Below are 22,946 nucleotides of genomic sequence, written 5' to 3'. Positions count from 1 at the left end.
GAGATTGATTGTATTGCAGGTGTATAGTACTTGCATCTTTAGTTGACAAAAGTTAATTAAATTAAATGAATTCCAGGGACTGAGCAAGACATCCCTAGAATAAATTATCAGATGATAAGGACTGAAGGCTGCTGGGGACCATGCACATTTTAAAATGTCCTTTCACATACCCTCAGCACAAATATTAATCAGTGCAAATTATCAGATCCTTGTAATAAAGGCTGTGAAGGTAGGTTGGAAAGTGAGCTAAAGAACAGCATGGTTTTACCAAGATGATGATTTGCCAGACTGACTTGTTATGCTTTCTTTTACAAAAAGGCTTTTCTGTATATCTTCCATTATACGCATTTTAGAAGGGACTTGCTAAGGTGCAAACTGGGAAATTATCACCTCAATCAGAGAAAACGAACATTGTGTGAGAATGGTTGGTATGGGCCAGGTGAAGAGTGAAGTCAAGACCCTGAATTTTAGGAGAGGGAACTTTCAGTTGATTAAGTGATTAGTGGATGGGACCCCCTGGGAAGCTGCCCTCCAGGATAAAGGAGCAGAACAGAGCTGGCAGCTCTTCAAGGACATTTTTCTTAGCAAGAGCTCTTGATTCCCATGTGTAAGAAGTGGGACAAGGAAGGCAGGAGACCAGCATGGCTCAGTAAGAAGTGGGACAAGGAAGGCAGGAGACCAGCATGGCTCAGTAAGGACCTCCTGGTCAAACTGAAGTGTACAAAGGAAATGCACAGGCAGTGGAACCAGGGACGTGGATTCTGGGAAGAATATAGAGATGCTGCCTGGGTGTGTAGGGATGGCATCAGGAAAGCTAAGGCACAGTTGGAGCTGAATTTGGCAAGGGATGCAAAGAATAATAAGAAGGGCTTCTAAAGGTCCATTGGTCAGAAAAGGAAGATTAAAGAAAATGTACACACTCTGGAGTGGGTCCAGAGGAGGCCATGGAAATGGTCCGAGGGCTGGAAAACCTCTCCTGTGAAGAAAGGCTGAGAGAGTTGGGGTTGTTCAGCCTGGAGACGAGAAGGCTCTGGGGAGACCTCATTGTGTCCGTTCAGTACTTAAAGGGGGTTTATAAGAAAGCTGGAGAGATACTTTATAGAAGGGCCTCTAGTGGCAGGACAAGGGGGAATGGTTTTAAACTGAAAGAGAGTAGGTTTGTATTGGATATAAGGAAGAAATGTACAATGAGGACCAAGTTGCCCAGAGAAATTGTGGCTGCCCTATCGTTGGACGTGTTCAAAGTCAGGTTGGACGGGGCTCTGAGCAACCTGATCTAATGACAGATGTCCCTACTCATGGCACAGGGGGTGGACTGGATCTTTAAAGTTCCCTTCCAACCCAAACTATTCTATGATTCTGTGATTCTATGATAAGTACAAGGTGGGAACTGGGTTTAGGGATGCCAAGGGACTCACCAGATTGCCTTTGTGTGAGGTGAATTCCTGGTATGGAAGCCTGAGAGCAACCAACTTGGAGGAACCCTGACGAAAGAAACTAAACGTTACACTTTTTCTCTCTAGTTTGGCCGTGATGCTAATAAATTTGCCGAGGGCAATTAGCGTAATTGAATGTTCTAAACCAAAAAGCATTATCAAATATTCTACTTGTAAGAATGAATTGCTCATGGTGAGAAAGAGCTTTTGGAGGTAGGACCATTGAGGAGAGGGAAAGGCTTTGCTGCAGTTGCTGTGCCGAGGCACTGAATGACATGCGTTCTGTTTAAAATCTCAGGCTTGCCGGATGAGAAGGGTCGATTTCAGATTCTTCATATCCACACAGTACGGATGCGGGAACACCAGCTGCTGGCTGAAGACGTGGACATTACAGAACTGGCAGTTGAGACTAAAAACTTCAGTGGTGCTGAATTAGAAGGTTTAGTTCGAGCTGCTCAGTCTACTGCTATGAACAGACACATCAAGGTCAGTCCTGTTGTCTCTCACTGGGGCAAAAAAAGGGGAAAAAAATTATGTCTGGAGTCTTTTCTTGCATCTTTACTTCCAAATGTGTAATGGCATCTCAGCATACCTGTCCTGGTTTCAGCTGGGATAGAGTTAAATTTCTTTCAGGGGGTATCAGCGAGCGGTATCCACCCCTTATTCTATACCATCTACATCATGCCTAGGTTTCACATTTTCCAATACATTCCAATCAATCACCACCACCTTTTTGGTCTTTTGAGATAAATATATAGAGATATATATGTATATATGTATACACACACACAGAGATATAATGCCCTTAGTCTATGGGCCATCCCTCTAAAATGTCCATTGAGTTCATTGAGTCCATGACTTTGGGTTCCATCTGTCATAGCAGTCTTTTAGGGCAGGAGAGATGGTGTGTGGTGTTGGATTGTTGCATCCTGAAGCCAGTTCTGATTCCAGTATGGCTGCGCTCGTCCGGTTCTATCATCGTTGCACTTTGCTCGGTTTCATCGGAGTTAGTTCATTCTTCATTAATCTGGGTGATTTTTACTGCAATACCATTGATAGCAACCATAGAAATTATGATATACAATATCATGTAACAATTAACATCATACAATTCAGTTCATTGGCTATTTTCACCCAAAATCAAATCCCCTTGAGATACACATTGGACATCCCCATCCTTTCGCATCACCCACCAAATGCACCCCGGTCCTTGAGCAAAAGCAATCCCACGGATGGGTTTTCCCTTGCCCGAGGCAGGAGTAACCCAGACTGTCTTCCCCAGCATATTTCTTATGTGCACGACAGGGAATTTATCCCCATCTATAGTACGTAAAAGTTTTGACTGGGCAAGGCCAGCTCAAGTGAAAGATCTCCTGGTGTTGACTAACCAGGTGGCCTTTGCTAAATGTGTATCCCAATGCTTGAACATCCCACCACCCATTGCCCTCAGCGTAGTCTTTAGCAGCCCGTTGTATCGTTTGATTTTCCTGGAGGCTGGTGTATGGTAGGGGATGTGATAGACCCACTCCATGCCATGCTCTTTGGCCCAGGTGTCTATGAGGGTGTTTCGGAAATGAGTCCCGTTGTCTGAGTCAATTCTTTCTGGGGTGCCATGTCGCCATAGGACTTGTTTTTCAAGGCCCAGGATGGTGTTCCGGGCGGTGGCATGGGGCACAGGATATGTTTCCAGCCATCCTGTGGTTACTTCCACCATGGTGAGCACATAGCGCTTGCCCTGTCGGGTTTGTGGGAGCGTGATATAATCAATCTGCCAGGCCTCCCCATATTTGTATTTCAACCATCGTCCTCCATACCAAAGAGGCTTTACTCGCTTGGCTTGCTTGATTGCAGCGCACGTTTCATATCCATGGATAACCTGTGCAATAGTGTCCATGGTCAAGTCCACCCCTCGATCACGAGCCCATCTATATGTTGCATCTCTTCCTTGATGGCCTGAAGTGTCATGGGCCCACCTTTATGTTGCCAGTCCAGATCCACCTGAGCCACTTCAATCTTAGCAGCCTGGTCCACCTGCTGGTTGTTTTGATGTTCTTCAGTGGCCCGACTCTTGGGTACATGAGCATCTACGTGACGTACTTTTACAACCAGGTTCTCTACTCGGGCAGCAATATCTTGCCACAATGCGGCAGCCCAGATGGGTTTACCTCTGCGCTGCCAGTTGTTCTGCTTCCACTGCTGCAACCACCCCCACAGGGCATTTGCCACCATCCATGAGTCAGTATAGAAATAAAGTACTGGCCATTTCTCTCGTTCAGCAATGTCCAAGGCCAGCTGGATGGCTTTTACCTCTGCAAACTGGCTCGATTCACTTTCTCCTTCAGCAGTTTCTGCAACTTGGCGTATAGGACTCCATACAGCAGCTTTCCACCTCCGATGCTTTCCCACAAGGCGACAGGACCCATCCGTGAACAGGGCATATTGCTTCTCATTTTCTGGTAGTTTGTTATACAGCGGGGCCTCTTCAGCACATGTCACCTCCTCCTCTGGGGATATTCCGAAATCTTTGCCTTCTGGCCAGTTCGTGATCACCTCCAAGATTCCTGGGCGACTGGGGTTTCCTATTCGGGCCCGTTGTGTGATCAGTGCGACCCACTTACTCCACGTAGCATCGGTTGCATGATGTGTAGAGGGGACCCTCCCTTTGAACATCCAGCCCAGCACCGGCAGTCGGGGTGCCAGGAGGAGCTGTGCTTCAGTACCAACCACTTCCGAAGCAGCTCGAATCCCTTCATATGCTGCCAATATCTCCTTCTCAGTTGGAGTGTAGCGGGCCTCGGATCCTCTGTATCCCCGACTCCAGAACCCTAAGGGTCGACCCCGAGTCTCCCCTGGTGCTTTCTGCCAGAGGCTCCAGGTAGGACCATTCTCCCCGGCTGCGGTGTAGAGCACATTCTTCACATCTTGTCCTGCCCGGACTGGCCCAAGGGCTACTGCATGAACTATCTCCTGTTTAATTTGCTCAAAGGCTTGTCGTTGCTCAGGGCCCCATTTGAAGTCGTTCTTCTTCCTGGTCACGTGATAGAGAGGGCTTACGATCTGACTGTAATTTGGAATATGAATTCTCCAAAAGCCCATAATGCCTAAGAAAGCTTGTGTTTCCTTTTTGCTAGCTGATGGAGACATAGTTGTTATTTTATTGATCACATCCGTTGGGATCTGACGATCCATCCTGCCATTTTATTCCTAACATCTGGGTATCCTGTGCAGGTCCCTTGACCTTACTTTGTTTTATGGCAAAACCGGCCTTCAGAAGGATTTGGACTATTCTCTTCCCTTTCTTGAAAACAACTTCTGCTGTGCTGCCCCACACGATGATGTCATCAATGTATTGCAGGTGTTCTGGAGCCTCACCCTGTTCCAGTGCGGTGTGGATCAGTCCATGGCAAATGGTAGGGCTGTGTTTCCACCCCTGGGGCAGTCGGTTCCAGGTGTACTGGACGCCCCTCCAAGTGAAAGCAAACTGTGGCCTGCACTCTACTGCCAAAGGGATTGAGAGGAACGCATTAGTGATGTCAATTGTGGCGTACCACTTGGCTGCCTTTGACTCCAGTTCGTATTGGAGTTCTAGCGTGTCCGGCACGGCAGCACTCAACGGTGGTGTAACTTTGTTCAAGCCACAGTAGTCCTGTGGGTCTGATGTGCCAGGCCATCGAATCCACACAGTCCAGTACACCCGGTTGTCCCTTTCCTCCACCTGGCTGGAGGCAGGGCCCCTCTGGTTCTGGTCATAGTATCTGTTTCTCACTTCTTGCAAATGCGAGTCAAGAATTTCTTCATTACAATCCAAAGTAAGATCAGCCCTTCTACTCTGTCTGGGGAACTGTTCACTGGAAACTGGACTGTCATGAGACAGGTTTTTCCTGAAAACTGGAGCAGCAATTTTCCTGGGAGAACCCCCTTATGTGATTGTTTTTCCTTGCAACTCACGTACCCGTGCCTCTAGGGTCAAGGTAGGTTTTCCATCCCACTGCCTCATGTCCTCTCCGTGGTCACGCAGGTAAAACCACAGGGTGCCCCGTGGTGTGTACCTTCTATATCCTCTCTCCTGAGCAGAAAAATGCTGACTCCTAATGACTGAGATGCTGGTCCATACAGGTGGAGAGTAGGACATACCCTCTTCAAGTTGCTGGATCTCCCGGGACAGTTTCTCCACAGCCGAGACAAGGGAGGAAGAGACAGTTTCTTCGTATTCCCGGAGTCTGCCAACCACGTCATCCACCATTGGTGCTTCTTCCTCTTTCCAGCACAGTACTGCCAACGAACTGGCATACGATGCTGGTGCGCTCCGTACCAAGTTCCACCACATGGGTCGCGTGCACTGGACGTCATCTGGATCTTTGGGCGCTTGCTCGTTGTCCAGGTCACTATAAACCACCTCCAGCACGCCTAGTTCTCTCAGGTACTGGATACCTCTCTCCATGGTGGTCCATTTGCCTGGGCGATATAGAACATCTTCCTTGAAGGGATACCTTTCCTTCACGCCTGACAGGAGTCACCTCCGGAGGCTGAGGGCTTGTGCCCCTTTTCCAATCGCTTTGTCAATGCCCCCTTCCCTAGCGAGGGATCCCAGCTGTTTGGCTTCCTTCCCCTCTAATTCCAGGCTACTGGCCCCATTATCCCAGCATCGGAGCAGCCAAGCAATAACGTGCTCGCCTGGACGACGACAAATCTTTCCGCATATCTCGCAACTCACTCAGGGATAGCGATCGGGTGGTTTCCGTCTCATTTTTGACTTCTTCCTCTTCCTCCTCCCCTCCTCGTGATGGCCCTGCTTTTCCATCATCCCTTTCTGAACGACCTAACTTTCGCTTCCAATATTTCCCTTTATGTGTAGGGGCGACGGATACCAGCATGGGTTGGTCCTCTGGTTCAGCCGCAGGGTCTGTCCCGGGGGTTGGGGTAGCCGCAGTGCCTGTCAGTTTGTCATCAGATCTGGAGACCTTGTCTTCCCTTGAGGGTTCTGAATAGCATTGAACAGGGCTCGGTAGGCATGGGCCAGGCCCCAGCACACTGCAGTGATTTGTGTCTCTCTGGAATTGCCAGGGTGACAGCACGCTTTCTCCAAATATTTTACTAGTTTTCCAGGATTCTGCACTTGTTCAGGGGTGAAGTTCCAAAACACTGGAGGCACTGTCCTAGGCACTTGTCCTAGGCACTTGCCCATACTATCCCACACACCCTGCCACTCATAACTGTCCAGCCTTGGGGCAGACCTCTGGGTGGTATTCTTAAATAGTTGTTTAACCTTAAACAAGGCCTGAAACACATTCAGGAGACATAGCAATAGGAACATGCTGGTTTGAACATCCCAAGGATATTCAGAATCCTCAAGAGCTGTTGTAATCAGCCTGGAGGAGAAGGGGAAGGTGAAGGAAGCTGTCTCCTCCATAAACTAGCTCTCTGAGGAGAAGAGGTAAAAAGTGTAATTACTAATAGTTTCCGAGAAATAGCTCCCGAAGCACAGGAATGACGGCAGTGCTAAGTACAATCTCATGACCGATACTTTTATCATGCCATAAGCCAGTGTTACACCGTGTAGCAAAATGATAACCTTAATCCATCTCCCAGAGATGACAAACCCCACATAAATACCGACAAACAACCAGTAAGGTGCTACATACCAAAACTTCTAGTACAGATCCGACAACTCTGAGAGCAAATAAACCAACATTGTGACCAGCGACTACTAAACTGATATAATGAATGCTTATCACAATTTGTTTTAACCCTCTCGGGTCAGATGTGTCATTATCTCAACCCTTCGAGCCCCACATTGGGCACCAAAAGGGACTGTCGTGGTTTAACGCGGCAGGCAGCCAAACACCACACAGCCGCTCGCTCACTCCCCCCATCCCCCAATTGGAAGGGTGAGAGTGAGAAAACTCGTGGGTTGAGATAAAGACAGTTTAATAGAACAGAAAAGGAAGGGAAAAACAATAATAATAATAACAACAACAATAGAATATACAAAATGAGTGATGCACAATGCAATTGCTCACCACCCGCACTGACCGATAACTAATTAGCAGTCGCTACTTCCTGGAACATGCCTATCATTCATATACTGAGCATGACGTCACATGGTATGGAATACCCCGTTGGCCAGCTGTCCCGGCTGTGCTCCTTCCCAGCCTCTTATGCACTTGGCAGAGCATGGAAAGCTGAGAAGTCCTTGACTAGCAGGGTACTTAGGAACAACTGAAAACATCAGTGTGTTATCAACATTCTTCTCACACTAGGAAGAAATTTAACTCTATCCCAGCCGAAACCAGGACAATACCTTAGGAGATGGAATTCGTATGGACACCACCTTCTCACTGTGTTTTTACATGGTTCTGAATTACCTCTCTCATTTCCTGACCTCCAAGAGGCTCTTGCATAGCTCAGTGGGAACAGAAGGTGATTGTTTGTCAACGTATTTTGATAAAAACTGAAAGGAAAATCTTGAGCTCAGTTTATGGATTGGGCCCAGGAGACAAGAGGTGAAGTGAGAACAGCCAGTTGTATGGGAGGGATCTCTGCTGGAGCCTGTGCAGCTCAATGTATTCATAAATGATCTGTAAAAACGGGGGGAAAGCGAGGTTACAAGCTCATAGCTGTTTGTGGTCATAAAGATGAAGGCCACCTATGGAAAACTGCAGAAGACATTTGAAGTAATGCAAGTGAACAAGATGTAGTCAATGAATTTAAGTGTACACTGGGGAGAGAAAATTCAAAAAGGCATAGGCAGTGATAGGGACTGACCTGAGCATTACTTGGGGTCAAAGTTCTTGGAGTTATAATGATCTTGAAATATCAGCCCGGTCCTTATCAGTGAAAAAAGCAAATGCAACATTAATATTTACTAAGAGAAGTATACAGAGCAAAAGTGAGGGTGTGATTATGTCATGGATAAAATCCCTGGTATATTTGAATGTGTGCAGTCCTGGGACACTCGCCTTGAAAAGGTTATGGTAGAACTAGGATATGGAAAGGCAGTAGGGAAGGTCAGAGGTATAGGAGGGTTTTCATTGGAAGAATGGTTAGACTAGGATTTCTCAGCCTGAAAAAAATATGGTGAAGTGTTGTGAAAAGTATGTGAAATCATGAGTGGATGGGAATCAGTGAATGGGGAATGATTGTTTACTCTTTCCTAATACAAGAACTCAGAGAACAGCAAACGATACAAGCAGGGCCACGCTCAAAGCAAAGAAAAGGAGATGTGCACTGTGTGAAGAAGTATTTAAGCTGGTATCTTTTGCTCCAAGATGTCACTGATGGTAAAATCTTGGTTGAATTCAGAAGAGGCTTGTGTAATGTCTTCCATTTCAAATAAGGAACTCGCTTAATGATCGTCTCAGTATGCAGAGACTTGTAATGTTCTCGGCTCCCTCCATTCTGGAGGAACAGTGCCTTGCTTTCCCAACGTTTGCTGATTATGGGAGGTCAGTGTATCTTTAACTAGAAAGGAGTTAAGGACCATGAAATGTCAGGTTATATTAATCCAGATGCAAAACACAGTATTCGATGGTGTTGAAATACGAGATGATTAGTTCGTGAGGAAGGAGGCTGAAGGACGCAGCCCCTTGCTCTAGTGGCCGAGAATTGGTGTGAATTACTGCAGAGAAGAGCTTTTGGCATCAGTTCTACAGCACTGGTATATTTTTAAGTAAAAAGTCTGTTCAGCCTCGAATATGAGGAAAGCAAATCATGCTTTAATTTAAGTGAGAGAAATCATTTGGTTGCTTAGACGTTTGTGTCTCTTGGGAGCACTCTTTCTAAAGGAAAAATGGTTCTTTTTGCTAATTTTTCTTGTATAGCCATCATACTTGAAAAGTTATTGTTTCCTATAGCAAAAAACCAAAAACATCAACAGTTTCTCATTTTCTTGTTTTCTGTCTCAAAAAAAAAAAAATCAGCACCTCTGGAGGTATTTTCATCCCTTCAGAAGCAAAACATTTTCCTTAAATAATTAATTTTGCTTATAGTTGATATTTTTTCAATGCTTGAATTTTGGGTGAGTTTGGGAACCATTAATGTTTTTATATATTCCCTGTTGTGCCAAAATGTCACAGTGGGAGAAGAGAAAATGGCAATGCATAAATGTAAAAGAGCAGTCCCCTCCTTTAGGTTGGTATGTGATTGACATCTTAATAATATATGTACGTATCTTCCAAATGTGAAGCGGCCACGCTTTGTTTTTCTTTTCAAACACTTTGACGTAGTATTTTTGGATAATCTTATTATTTATTCTGAAGATGTCTTCAGCCAAATAATGCACTAAGGTATTCTATTCTCTCCTACGAGTACTGCAAAAATTAAAATATACATCATAGGCCTGACCTAGTTTTCAGAAGCACCTACGAGAAGCAAGAGCACAAATTGAAAATCAAGGGGCATTATTCTTCTGAATCATTTAAACTCTTCTGAAAACCTCTCAAAGCTGTGTGTTAAAAATTAAAACATATGACTCATTAAAGACTAGGAAAGAAAGAGCCCCCCCTGTTTTTAAGTGTACAAACAACTTCAGGAATATATTAATAGTGTTTCAAGTACCTTCACTTCCCTCTGCAAAGTAGAAGAGTGATCAACCTGTCCTGAAGATCCACTAGCTTGTTATATTTGGCATCCTGTATTTCTGCTTGGTGGGTGTTTTTTTGTGAGAAGGGACTCTATCATTTCAGTCATTCTCTGGTTATAATTACTTGTTTGGCAGTGTTACTGGCCTGTCTGGGTTCCTGAGATTGTTGTTTAGAGGCTGCATTTGCTACTCTACAAGACAAGCATAATGTGATTATTTTTATTATGATTTTCTCCTTCCCATGCTCAAGTGCACTACTCCTTGTTCTTGTAGATCATCCTAGCCAGAAGAGAATGTCTCTGAGTCATGTCTTTGAGGGTCAAAGTTATTTGACTTGTCCATCACCGTGGTCTTAGGGCAAAGGTGATAGAGGTTGCTATACCTTCCAAGAAACTCCTTGAAATCCCAAACTTTTACCTCCTGAGCTATCAGATCATGTAGGACCATTATACTCTCAGGTGGGAGAAGGTGGTGGTGTAAAACTCGGGAAAATTATACTTGTTTTGGAATCTGTAGAAATTTGTTGTGGTACAATTGGGAAATTCAGAAAAAAGAGTGAAGACCTTTTGCCTCATCTCTACACTACTCAAAAATAGGTTTCTGCCTTACCACTTAACAGTTAGACGAATTGCTTTTCACAGGTCAACTTCTGCCCCCTCTTGTGACTAATCCTTTTTCTGATATCTCTAACTCCACTCGGGATCCTCAGCAGACTGCACCCATAGGATTAGTGTGTAATAGCCAGTGTTTGTATGCCATTGAGTGGAAAAGTTGTTTCAAATCCATTTAATTCCTGATTGCTGCCCAAGGCAATCAATATGCTTGCAGATCTACACATAATCCTCGCAAATGGAGCCGCTCCATATTGCGGAGCCGCAGCCATACTCAGTAATACATCTACAGCTGTCTTTAAAGTCTACAGACATTGAATAAAGTCTCTAGCTTTAAAGGCTACTCTCAAGTTGTTTTCAAGAATTAAAAACCTCTTCGGCTCCAGTGTGAGCAGCTTTGGGCCACCTCCTAGCGGTACCTCTGGTTGTGATCGAGAAATGATTTAATAGAGAAGATTGCAGTAGTGCTGTCTCTACTCTGTATTTGCTTCCAGTCATTAGCTTTTAAATGTTGCTGGACAGTTCGGGATTGGCAGAAGGGAAAAAGGTGATGCTTTTCATTTAGAAAGGAGTGCAATATAAGCTGAGCTAACTGCAGTTTATTTATTCAAGTGATACTGATAGCGCTACCTGGGAAAGATTTATGGCTTTGGTTGAACTGAAGCAAATAAAGACAAAGCAGAAAGAAATCTAATATTTACCAGTCCCCTTAAAGATTTTCTTGTATGGAGAGGAAAGTGCATGCTTTGAATAGAAAACTAAAACCTCTTGAAATAGAGGTGTGTGAATAATTCTTATTTTTGGCTTAGTTGCCAAAGATGGTATGGGTAGATTCAGAGTTGGGTTAAACCAAACTTTAATTTGTCTTTCTGAAAAAAGTCACACAATAAAGGAGGCTTCATCCTCTTCCCATCCAGCACCCAGACAGCATAATGAAGAATTTTTTCTACAGCCTCTAGATGGAAAGAGTAGTTCCCTACTCTAAAGGGAACCTACATGACTCCAATAACTTTTAGAAATTTAGACTTGGGTGAAATCAGTCCCATAGTGGGCACCGGTCTGAGCCTCACTGCCACTTGGTTTATGTAGTCAAGGTAGCACAGCAGCAACAAGGATGGTACAGAGCTTCCATCCTTTCTTAGCTGGGGTGGCTTCTCTGAAATGTGGGGTCATGGCCATAGTCTTCACTTCAGCTTTTCACCCAGCGGAGTGGAACAACTGTTACTTAATGACTTCGTGGGGCCGGCATATGGATCTGGCTCTGTGAAGATGATGATTGCTCCAGTGGTATCCAGCATATGTCCAACAAATGTCCTGTTAAGAAGCATTTTTCTTATTAATGCAGACTAACTACAGGGTTGGATCCATGGATCTGTACTTCAGTGTCTTTTATTGCCTTTATTAGGCCAGCAACAAAGTGGAAGTGGATATGGAGAAGGCAGAGAGCTTGCGTGTGACAAGAGGAGACTTCTTTGCATCTTTGGAGAATGATATCAAACCAGTAAGTAGGCACTACGTAACTCCTGTAATAGTCACCCAGTACAGTTAATGACGTGAGGTAGCAACTTCCTTCTGGGATGAGACATGCAATGGTGTGCCGTGGGCTGACATCCCATGTCCTGTGTTGCAGGAATGAAAGCAGGGAGCCTCTTTCTGCCTGCAGTGCTAAGGCTCTGTTTTGTACCTTTTGTTGCATGCAAGAATCATAAAAAGGAATAGAACAAATAAAGAGAACAACTTGGAATTTCTTCCTCTTGTCATATGTACGATCTCCTTTTTAGGCTACTTCAGTTAGTAGATGACGGCTTTAATAAGGACTGTAGTAGGAGTTTTAAACCTCATTTTTGAGAATTGTCTTTAAATGGCATGGGTTCAGAGCCCATTGGCAACTTGCACTGATTAGGATTTGTTTTCAGTGTATACGAAAAGGTGTTTCTAAATGTGCATGGTCTCCAATACTGTTTAGTCCTTTGAATTTAAATGTTGTGTCTCACCAATGGGTCTTCCAGTCCTGACTATCTCACTTAGGCATCTTCCAGAGTCTTGATCCTGGTCGCTTTGGTGATGTTTAATAGTTTCATGTTTTTTCTGATGTGATGCAAAATTTCTCGGTAAAATTTTTTCTTCTCTTAATACAGGCGTTTGGAACCAACCAGGAAGACTATGCAAGCTACATCATGAATGGTATTATTAAGTGGGGTGATCCAGTAACGAGGGTATTGGATGATGGGGAGCTGCTTGTTCAACAAACTAAGAACAGTGACCGCACTCCTTTGGTTAGCGTTCTTTTAGAAGGTAAATCTAAGAAAAATCTCTATATACAAAAAACCAAGCAACTTCTGTAAACTATTCCTATCAGTTGCCCAAATAGTCATATGTTATATCCTGCAACTGTACGTAAAAGAAACAGATGGGAGGAAAAATAGAATTGGTCTCTTTCAGTTTACTTGGGTGAAATTGCTTTAGATATTAAAACTGGCTTCTCAGCCTGAAAGAAATCTTGTTCTTGGAACAACGGAGACGTGAATGTACCCAGTTAATAACCTAAACGTGGACGTTTTACAGTGCAAACATCTCTAGCTGAGTTAATTGTCTAAATTTTCTTTGAAGTCACTGGAGAGCTCATCAATGTGTAATTAGCTGAGTTCAAACAACAGTTCATCTGGCTGCATTTAGGTGTCTGCTGTTAGACAGAGGTGGATTGCCCTCTATCTAGACTGTTACTGACCATGAAGAGTCTAGGAAACCAGTTCCAATATCTACGTTACAGATACTGGAGTAGAATTTGTTATTTAGCGCTGCCCTCCTTCTTTTCCTGAAGTCAAAAAACGTGGATTACCGTTTGCTTAGCGGTCTGTAGCTTTGAAATTTACCTTGAATAGATCCCCTAAATAATTCTGTGTGCTTCTGGTCAACATATTGCTTGTATGCAATACCTTCTTGCACTCCAAATTTCTGTTGGGTGTATAGATTAAGATGTGTCTTTGATCTCCGTTTGAATTATTCTGCTGTGAATTTAGGAAAATAACAAACCTGGCATTCGTGCTGTTGACTTGTTTACCACAGTACCTGCAAAAATCATATTTAGGAGGGGCATAAACGTAGTTCAAGAAGTTTCTCTAAAATACAAAGACATGCTAATTTTGGTGCAGTGGCCAGTCCTACAAAATGTGTAACGTCCTCTTTTGTCTTTTGTGTTGGTTTCATGGCAGATCAGTCTGCAAGTGCTCGAATAGGTGCATTAATTTCCTTCATCTGGTGGATTGGATTGCACTAGGAGTAGTGTGTTCCTTCTGCAAGTGGAAGAAAAGGTCATTTCAAAATGCAGATACCTCTGAATGAGATTATAAACGTGCTTCAAATCTCATCCATGCTGAGGCTTACCAGAGCTGTTTTCTGCCTTGTTTTTTCATTATGTTTGTCCTTTGTTTCAGGTCCCCCCCACAGTGGGAAGACTGCTTTAGCAGCAAAAATAGCAGAAGAATCCAACTTTCCCTTTATCAAGATCTGTTCTCCTGATAAGATGATCGGATTTTCTGAAACGGCCAAGTGCCAAGCTATGAAGAAGGTACTTGCGCGTCCTACTCTTTTGCTTGATTACAATCCGATTCCACGTTCTCTAGTGGATGGAAAAGTGAATTACCTTGTGATTGTGTTTTCTGCTCTCTGTAGGGCCTAAATTTCTGTGCGTATATTTATTTATAAAGTTGAATGAATGTTTTTGTAGCACTGACACTAAATGACTCAGGGAAAATTTCAAGGCTTTGTCCCAATTGGGTCTGATATGTAATCACGACTAACAGTGGAACAAAACACCTGATCTGCGATGAGCAAGTCTGGAGCTCTGTCTGCAAAGATGACGGCAGGAAGGGCTTAGGGTTGCACTTGGAAAGAACAGATCCTGCCTGAATGAGACTAGGAACAGTTTTGAGGTGGTAATGTTTAGTTAAACAAAAGTTTTAACAAGTTGGGCAGCAGGGGGAAAGGAAGCAATTTGGGAATGGAAACATCTTAAATAATTTCAAGTAGCCGGGTGGAAGGAAGGAGATTTCATTCACTGAAGCAAGCCAGCACTTACTCTTCTAGCTGAATGGTACCGAATGAAGCACGTAAGTGAAATGTTACTCTAAGATCAGTTTGTTGCAGGATTGCATAGTTTCTAAAAGAAGCAACGTGCTCATAGCTGGAAGCCCAGTTTGTAATTTAGGTTCAAAAAGGAGCCTTTTGGACTTCACTTGAATTGGCGTATGGCAGTGGTAGGCCTGCAGTACCACTGGTGTCCTTAGTGCTACTTACTGCTTAAATCCAAAGCTTTGCAGGACGCTGGTTTGCTGCTCTATAAAGGGTGATGTGGAGGCTCGATCCGTACCTGAGTAGGTCTGTTCTCCCTGCAGGATGCTGTTATGAAAAGTAACCAGTATCCAGCCTGGGTAGAACACCTTCATAACTGGACTACAATTGTGGGGGATTTGTGTGTGTATTGTTATATTATCAGTATTGCCCCAGCTCCAAAAAACAGAGGAATGATGCTCTACTTTGTCCATTGCTTACAATTAAACACAGGGCAGCTGTTTTTTTGCAAAGTTTATGGGGTAAATGAACAAAACTGAGCTCTGAATTTGTTGAGATGGCAGTGTTTTATTAAATGCAGGTAGAGTCTAGTCTCTTGGTACTTATCTTTTTCATTCTCTGTTTATTCCTCTAAATACTGCTGTGTTTAGCTAAAAACACGTCAACAGGTCCTATCATGATTATTGTAGTTTTGCTGCTGAGATTTAATAATGAGTCATTTTGCTGTTTTATAGATCTTTGATGATGCATACAAGTCCCAACTCAGCTGTGTTGTTGTGGATGACATTGAGAGACTTCTAGGTGAGTTAGGACGATGAAAAAAAGCTATGTTGTCTGCTGTGCAAAAATATTGAAATATTTGCAATATTGAAATATTGCAAACTGGAAATGATGTGGAACCATTTACTTCGCGAACCTTGAACTGTTTTTGATACAGTGTAGTGGCTTAAATGCGCATCTGCTTAGTGGGCATTAAAATGCATTTTTCATTTCAGATTATGTCCCAATTGGACCACGGTTCTCTAATCTGGTGTTGCAAGCCCTTCTTGTACTGCTAAAGAAGGCCCCCCCTCAGGTAAAAAAGTAATCGAGGGGCGAGATGCCCTATTCCTATAATAATTTTGACAGTGGAGAGCTTTGTGTCTTGCTGATAGCTGCTGTGCTGCCAGTGGTATTAGTGCTATTGTCTCTGGTTCAGTCAAGTTAATCCTAGCCTGCTGCTGTTCATTCAGTTAGACATTTCTAGGATAACCACAAAGGATTCAACTTTAATTATCTAATTACTTAAGGCTAAATCTTCTGCAGTTAGCCCTAGAAATACTGACTAAGGAAACAAGTTTAACCTTCACCATGTAAAACTTAAACATGCAAACTGTCTGCTTTCTGATTAACTAAGGAACTGTTTAGTCCAAATCAATCCCTGGCTCAACCACATGCTCCCTCCTTATTTAAAAATCAATTTCTAAGTAATGTATGATTGTGCATGTCAGGGTTTTAATTTGTTCTTAATTTGAAATTATCAGGTGTTAATTACAATGAGTGAGGAAAGCTTAAGATCTTACATGTCATGCTGATCCTATTTGCACTTTCTGGCTTGATGAGATTTAAGAACATCACAAGCGATAACGTTTATGAAGCTTGCACTGAATGAGAGAAGCGGGCAGGGACTCTTCTTTTTTGTTTGCCATTTTTCCTGTCGTTCGCTGGAATTCTGCTGTGTGTGTGAAAGCATCTGCATGCATAAATAACGTACTAACAGGAAAACCTTGAAAGTTGGTGTCAGGAAAAAGCAGAGAAGCACAGCCTGGATGAACTCAATTTTTTTGTCATTTTTAATATCCTGGAAACAGTAACATATGCGTGAGTATTGTTTTCATTAGAGAGTTTGGTGAAAAGACCTTTCAAATATAAACTTTGAACCCAATTGTAATGCCACAGGCCCTGAAGTTCCCCTTGTGACTGTCAACCTGGGAGAACAAAGATTTTTCCCAGTGAGCTTTCTATGCCATGTGACGTCTCTAACATGAAACTTGGATTCTGTTATCACATACGTTGGAACAGAAAGGCTGCCTGTATGCAACAGCACAACCATTTTTCGTCATCATAATCTCGTGTAATCATTGACCTATTGCTAGGTATTTCCACAGGACCAGGAAATGATTGTTCCTATAAATCAATAGGGGGAAATAGAACTTGATTTGGTTCAGTTGTCAAAGGAACTTAAAGTATTAAGTTGTCCATTTTATCATTGCATCCTCTGTATTTTGCTGCGTAGATGCACTTTTGTTGGCACCCGAGTCTCCCTGAAAGCAGGATGCAGGGCTTGAAGCTCTCAGATATTTGCCAAGTTTATGCATGTTGCTAGAGATTTGTACTTTGCAATGTTTGAAATGCCCTTGAGGCTGGAAGACTTTGGGTTGACAGCCAATATTACGGTGACTTAAGCCATAAATTGTTGGAGGGTAGAGAGAGTGTTTTCTGAGGAAATGTCACTGTTTGATTGATGATGTGGGGTTTTTTTTCTTTTTTTTTCCTAAAGTGTCCACTATTGGCTACTGTGGAAATTAGGACGTTGGGTTAGATGGACACTTTGGGCTGACCTAGTTTGGCAGTTCTGATGACAAGGTTCTTCCTAGCTTGTTTATTTCTCATGAGCTCCCTGTGATAGTCATGGCATGTGGGGATTTTTTTTTCATTAAAAAAACAACAGTGTATAAGGTAGAGTCATGCAGGAAAAGGCCTTTTCTGCTGTGAATGTTTACTGTGAAAAAGATTGAATTTGGGCATGGAGACTCTTGGGGCTTTTAAGCTCAAGTGAGAAACCACGAGGGAAATAATACTGCCGGTTAATCAATGCCCGTCCAAGTTCCCTCTGAGATGACTAGCTCCCTTGGGGAGCAATTTATTTGGAAGTAATGGCTGGTTTCAGGGGTTTTGTTGTAATTTGAGTTGCAGATACGTGCTTTAAATGTACATGAGTAGCATCAGTGGTACTAACCTGCTCCATGAGGTCAAACCAACACGAATTTCTGTGGGATTGGGATCATGGTTTAGGTTCATTCCTCGTAAAAATGGCGTGTCCTGTGCTGAGAGAAATCGTTGGCAAGATGCTGGGGAGACAATACCTGTTCTCCATCGCCATCAGGCTCTTCACTGTTTCACTTGTCAGAGGGGCCCGAAATATGGAGTTGATGTGAAAAGCTTAGAAACGGGAACAACGAAGCAGTTGAAACCGTGAGCAAGGAGTGGGTGGGAAGCGGAGGGTGCGTTTCAGCAGCGCAGCTCTGCTGCTCCCATCTTTGTTGCCCAGATTATGTATTCACACGGTGTTGTCACATCACTTGCAGAGAGTATACTTAATGTGCAGGCAGCTTCCTACAATTACTGTAGGCTACGTGTGTAAGAGGAGCATTTCTGGGATGAAATCCTATTAATTATGCGTTGAGGTATATGTCTGTGTTGAATTGGTTTATGAAAGCTCCCTCCCAGACTCCCCTCTTCCTATTGAGGCTATATTATTTTAACGTGGTGTGGGAAGGGCAAATACTTGAAGCTTCTGGTTTTCTGGGCTTTCTGGCTTGTTTGTACTTTTGCAGAAGCTTTGAGAGTAAACACGTTAGACTTTAAAGAAACTAGAAACACCTCTGAGTTTGCTTTAAATTCCTGGTCACAGCTCATGTTTGCTAGTTCCACTCAGCAGTGCTTAAATAGTGGTATCTATTACTACTAGTTCAAGAAGACTGAAAAACGCTGCATTTTGTTCAGCATCTTTTTTTAAACCAATTAAAAAGCTTTTCTAAAGTGGATTGAAGAGAAGAAAATAAACCATGTTCTCTTGGGTCTTTATTTCAATCAAGTTTTGCTGTGTTGTGCAGGAGAAGAGACTGGGGGGGGATAGAAAGACTGAAAAGGACTGTCGCAGCAGGGAGCCAAGCGGCAGAAAAGGACTTCTCTGAGAACTAAGCAGCAGCAGCTCCGAAAGCCGAAGCTGCTTCATCTACATGCAGAGTCACACAAGGCATGGAGACACTCACCAGCCCCACAGAGGTTTCACATGTGCTTCCCTGCTGGTTCCTGTGAAAAGCTAACAATTGGCTCAAAGGGTGAAAGACCATTGCAGCATCCCCGCGCTAAGCTGGACGTACAATTTGTGCAGTGTTATGAAATGTCTGGCTTAGCGCGATGCTCTCCACCGCTCTTGTGGATACCCTTCCACTGCTCCCAGAGGCCCCCAGCCCCTTTCCCCTCCAGGACACTGGAGGCTTTTGCCGATTTATAAAAGTTGACGGGGGAAAAGGGGGAATAATCTCCTTGTGTGATATAATCCTAGATGCATTCCTGATTCCATGTCACTTGGTGTGAATTGGAAGCAACTCCAATCAACAGTGATGTTACCTTTATACTTGTAAACCTGGGGAATTGTGTTTTCTCCCATTACGTGTGAAGAATTGTTGATACCCCAAAACACATGCATACAAATATACAAGGGTCGAAAGTTGAGCGAACGTCTGGTGGGTGACCAAGAGAGGCACTTCAGGATCCACCAATACTTGGTTATAGCATAGTTCAAGTTCCCCTCAACTCCCCTTGCCTAGGGCTGGCTAGATTTGCTGAAATTCTGTAATTTGAGACTCAACTCACATGTTGAGACTCCATTTGCTTGTAGCAGAGTCTATGTAATTCCTTCACGTTCTAATTTGTCTTTGGTAGTCAATGCAATAATATGGTGCCCATTAGGAAGGGAATACTGTGTTAGACGAATCAATCTCATAATTCTTGAAAATGTAGTCGTTTAAAACTACCTCCTCTTTTCATTTTTGAGTCCCATAGTTCTCTGCATGATTATATCCTTTATTCAGATAAAATCCCTGTAGTAGAGAGGTGAAATCTGGGTTTATCCCACTTCTAGAAGGCAGCAGGGCAAGGCACACACCTCTCTACTGGGTATCCCCCCATCAGTATGGAGGGATCTCGGGCTCCGAACTGGGGCACTTTTATTGCCTAAAAATGAGCAGGATGAATCCAGACTTAAGTGACGTGGCTGTATCTAATCTCTGTTGATTGGAAGGGCTAGGCCTAGAACTGCCCTGGTGATGAGCTGACACCAAACGATCTCAAGCTGTTGAAAAGCCAAGTTTTTCCTTACTTGGTAGTTACTCTCTTGTTATGCCTGATTTTTGGAAGTTCAGCTTGAATCCTGATCTTCTATGGGCTGAACACGTGGCACGTTGTCTTTGCTGCTGTAGAAATTAAGGATCAAAAATGTGAATATTTCTGAAAATGGAGGCACTTCAGCAGTTCATCTCACAATAACAAGAATAAATCTGTGGTGTGTTGTCACCAGAGGATATCACCAGAGTAGCTGGATGAGGGCAGCTTTTTCAATTTGGCTTGATGGCTTTTCGTGCTTTTGTGGTAATGCCTGGGGCAAAACATTTCTGACTTGCAGGTTTTCCACTTGTTTGCTGAGCAAGTTGCCTGAAACTTTGAAAAGTACAAGGGACTCCTGACACTTCATTTTCTTTTAGTAATTGATACAGCAGAGATTATGCTTGTTTTACGGTAACTGGTTTTCCAGTGGGTCCAGTTTAAAGGTAGCAAGTTGAAGCGCATAGCTTCTTTTGAAGAAAGCAGGGAAAAAATCAGTATGTTTTGGGTGGAGCTGTTAAAAAATTTTAAGCACAGTTTTGCAGAGTAGCCATCTGTTCTGAGGAGTTTTCAACCATTTGGTCATCAGGATCCTAAGCATGGATCCTAACAGAGATATCTAATAAAAAATTGCTGGTGGATCTGACCTCTATTAACTTGTCCTGTTGCTTTTGAACCTTGTTAAGCTTTTGCCATTCTTAGTGTTGTGTTTGCTTGAGTTCAACTGAACTGTGTGGTGAAAGTAAACCTCCTTTTGTTCGATTTAAAACTGATGCTTGATAATTTCATGTCGTGCTCCCTAGTTTTTATTTTGAGAAACAGCAGTTTTCCCCCTCATCTCCTCTACACTGTCTATGATTTTATAGACCACTCTGTTTACACCTCATCAATTTATCAAGAGTCTATTCAGGGAAGTTATTCCATATTTCTGACCATCCCCATTGCCTCTGATTCCTCCAACTCGGTGATGTATTTGAAATTGTATTTGAAATGGCTAGGATTGCATAGTGTCTTAAAGAGCACCCCGGATTCATACGGTAGAATAATGACTTTTGTTTTACTCTTTTCCCGTTCTAAAAATGTCTGAGTGTTTGCATTTTGAGTAAGGTTTAGCATTGAGCTGGTGTTTTCACAGAACTTGCCACAATGACCGATTCCAGTGGCTTTCCGAAATGGTAATAAGTCATTTAGAGTCATTTTTGTGTGTGTAGTAATTGTCCACTGGCCTGATTTACAGCAAGTTTGGGATTCATCTGACTAAATGTGGCTGTCAGCGGTTTGGTTTTCTACGACTGAACTAGTTGTTTAGAAAATAGTTTGCTGTATGAGTCCAGAGTGTAGGCAGCTTTTCTGGGAGGAGGTGCATGTCATCTGGGCTCCATTAACTGAGAAGGAAATGCAGAGAGTGAGACCATACGTGGACACCTGAAATTACAGGAGGTAAACTCACCTCACTAATTACGTTTCTGTGCTGCTTACATCCTTTCTTGGTGAGACCTTTTAGTCTCTGATGAAACCCCAAACTAGACTCCATTTTTTTTATTGCAATCGAGCATGGGCTTCATTAGTGTAGAAGTTGCTCAGGTAGCATCCTTCGAGCAGTGAGTCTGCAAGTTGTTATTCCCTCGATTGATGTCTCATCTGCTGTGCCAGGCGCTGTACACATGCTGTTAGCTATACTTTGGGAACAGATACTGCCTTGCTGGCTGCAGTTGAGTGGTTTTTTCCCCCTAGAGTGCTCATCGTTCATGGGAAACCGTTATTAACACAATCCCTTACCCAAGGTATTCTGGATTTTGAGAGTTACATACAGTAATAAACAATTTTTTTAAAAGAATTGCTATAGCTTGTTAAGCGGATTGGTCTTGGTGGTATAGCGTGGCATGGATTTGTGCTTGTAAGAGGGGGTTGGTGCATGTTTTGGAGGTCTCGGTTCTGTTCAGGAGTCTGTCTTTGGCTTCCTTTGTACTCTAATACCTTACCTGTATAATGAGAAAACTGTTTGAAGGTGCCTAACAGCATGCATATGACTTGTTACAATTTTTTGAATCAGACCGCAGAAATTCTTCTTACAGGGCTTACACTTTTTACTGAGTTACAGCATACGTAATATCAGATATATCAGCATTATTTATGAATTGAACAAAACTCACTGAGGGCAGTGTGTTGAGGAAATACAGAGCAACCATGAAAGCAAAGTAAATCAGAATTGAGGTGAAATTTTCTCCATCAGATCTGCTGATAATCCCTGTCTTTGCGTTGGGAAGATTTTAAACATGCATCAGTTCTGTTGTCACACGTGCTGTTATCCCAAGTATACCTTTGCAAGTTGAAGGCACCTTTTAACCTTGTCCTTGGATGGGAACTTCAGAGCGAATGTCAGAGGTGTTTGTACCACACTTCTCTGGTTCACGAGCAGGTTATGGTTGAAGTGTTGTTGGGGCACTCATTTCACACAGCTTCCAAGCCTGTGTTTAAACTGTTTTACCAGCCCCTTCCAAAGATGAGAGCCACTGAGATGTTGTCTTCATATAGGTAAAAAGCTTTTTGATGGCTGAGCATCATTCATTTTTCTTGATCTATTAAGTGCTTTAGCTGAAAATGAGCACCCGATGGGACTTTCTGAATTCCTCAACTTATGCTCCTTGTAGGAGCGAGGATCAAATGCCATTCATTTACTCTCCACTGAGTGCATTGTTTTTTCATCTTTGCATGCAAGATCTTACTGAATTGCTCAGACTTGGCTTAAACTTGTAAAATGATAAAATATTTTCTTGGCCTTGCTACACAATGACCATAAAAAGGGAAACAAATAACATGCAATTGTAAAGCCGTGGACATGCAGAACGTAGTGGAAGCAGCAGCCTACAGGACAGTTGTGTTTATGCTTTCTGCAGACATTGTATGCCCTTCTCAAGGCTACTTACAGACATTTTTAGACACTCAGACCTTTTTCTGCTTGCTGTGTGCCACCAGCAGGCGAGTTTTGTCTAGTAATAAAGCATTCCCTACTCCCACTGCAGTTTTAAACCTGGTATTTCTGTCGTCAGTTCAGGAATTGGCCACTTTTCCCCATTAAATTGCCCAGTAGGTTTCTGA

General features: G+C 43.1%; 1 protein-coding gene across 3 annotated transcripts in view; it reads left to right on the top strand.

Moving 5' to 3' along the window:
- Positions 1–22,946, top strand: part of NSF (N-ethylmaleimide sensitive factor, vesicle fusing ATPase) — an 87,801-nt gene that overhangs the window by 52,027 nt on the left and 12,828 nt on the right. For all 3 annotated transcript variants that reach the window (XM_075171164.1, XM_075171165.1, XM_075171166.1), the window contains 6 exons: positions 1,735–1,922; positions 12,034–12,129; positions 12,767–12,923; positions 14,063–14,196; positions 15,434–15,500; positions 15,695–15,774. In XM_075171164.1, the coding sequence (XP_075027265.1) occupies positions 1,735–1,922; positions 12,034–12,129; positions 12,767–12,923; positions 14,063–14,196; positions 15,434–15,500; positions 15,695–15,774 (722 nt within the window). The remainder of the gene's footprint in view (positions 1–1,734; positions 1,923–12,033; positions 12,130–12,766; positions 12,924–14,062; positions 14,197–15,433; positions 15,501–15,694; positions 15,775–22,946) is intronic.

This window comes from Calonectris borealis, chromosome 22, assembly GCF_964195595.1.
Source record: "Calonectris borealis chromosome 22, bCalBor7.hap1.2, whole genome shotgun sequence".
In the NCBI taxonomy this organism is placed as follows: Eukaryota; Metazoa; Chordata; class Aves; order Procellariiformes; family Procellariidae; genus Calonectris; species Calonectris borealis.
This window is presented reverse-complemented; position numbering and strand designations above follow the sequence as displayed.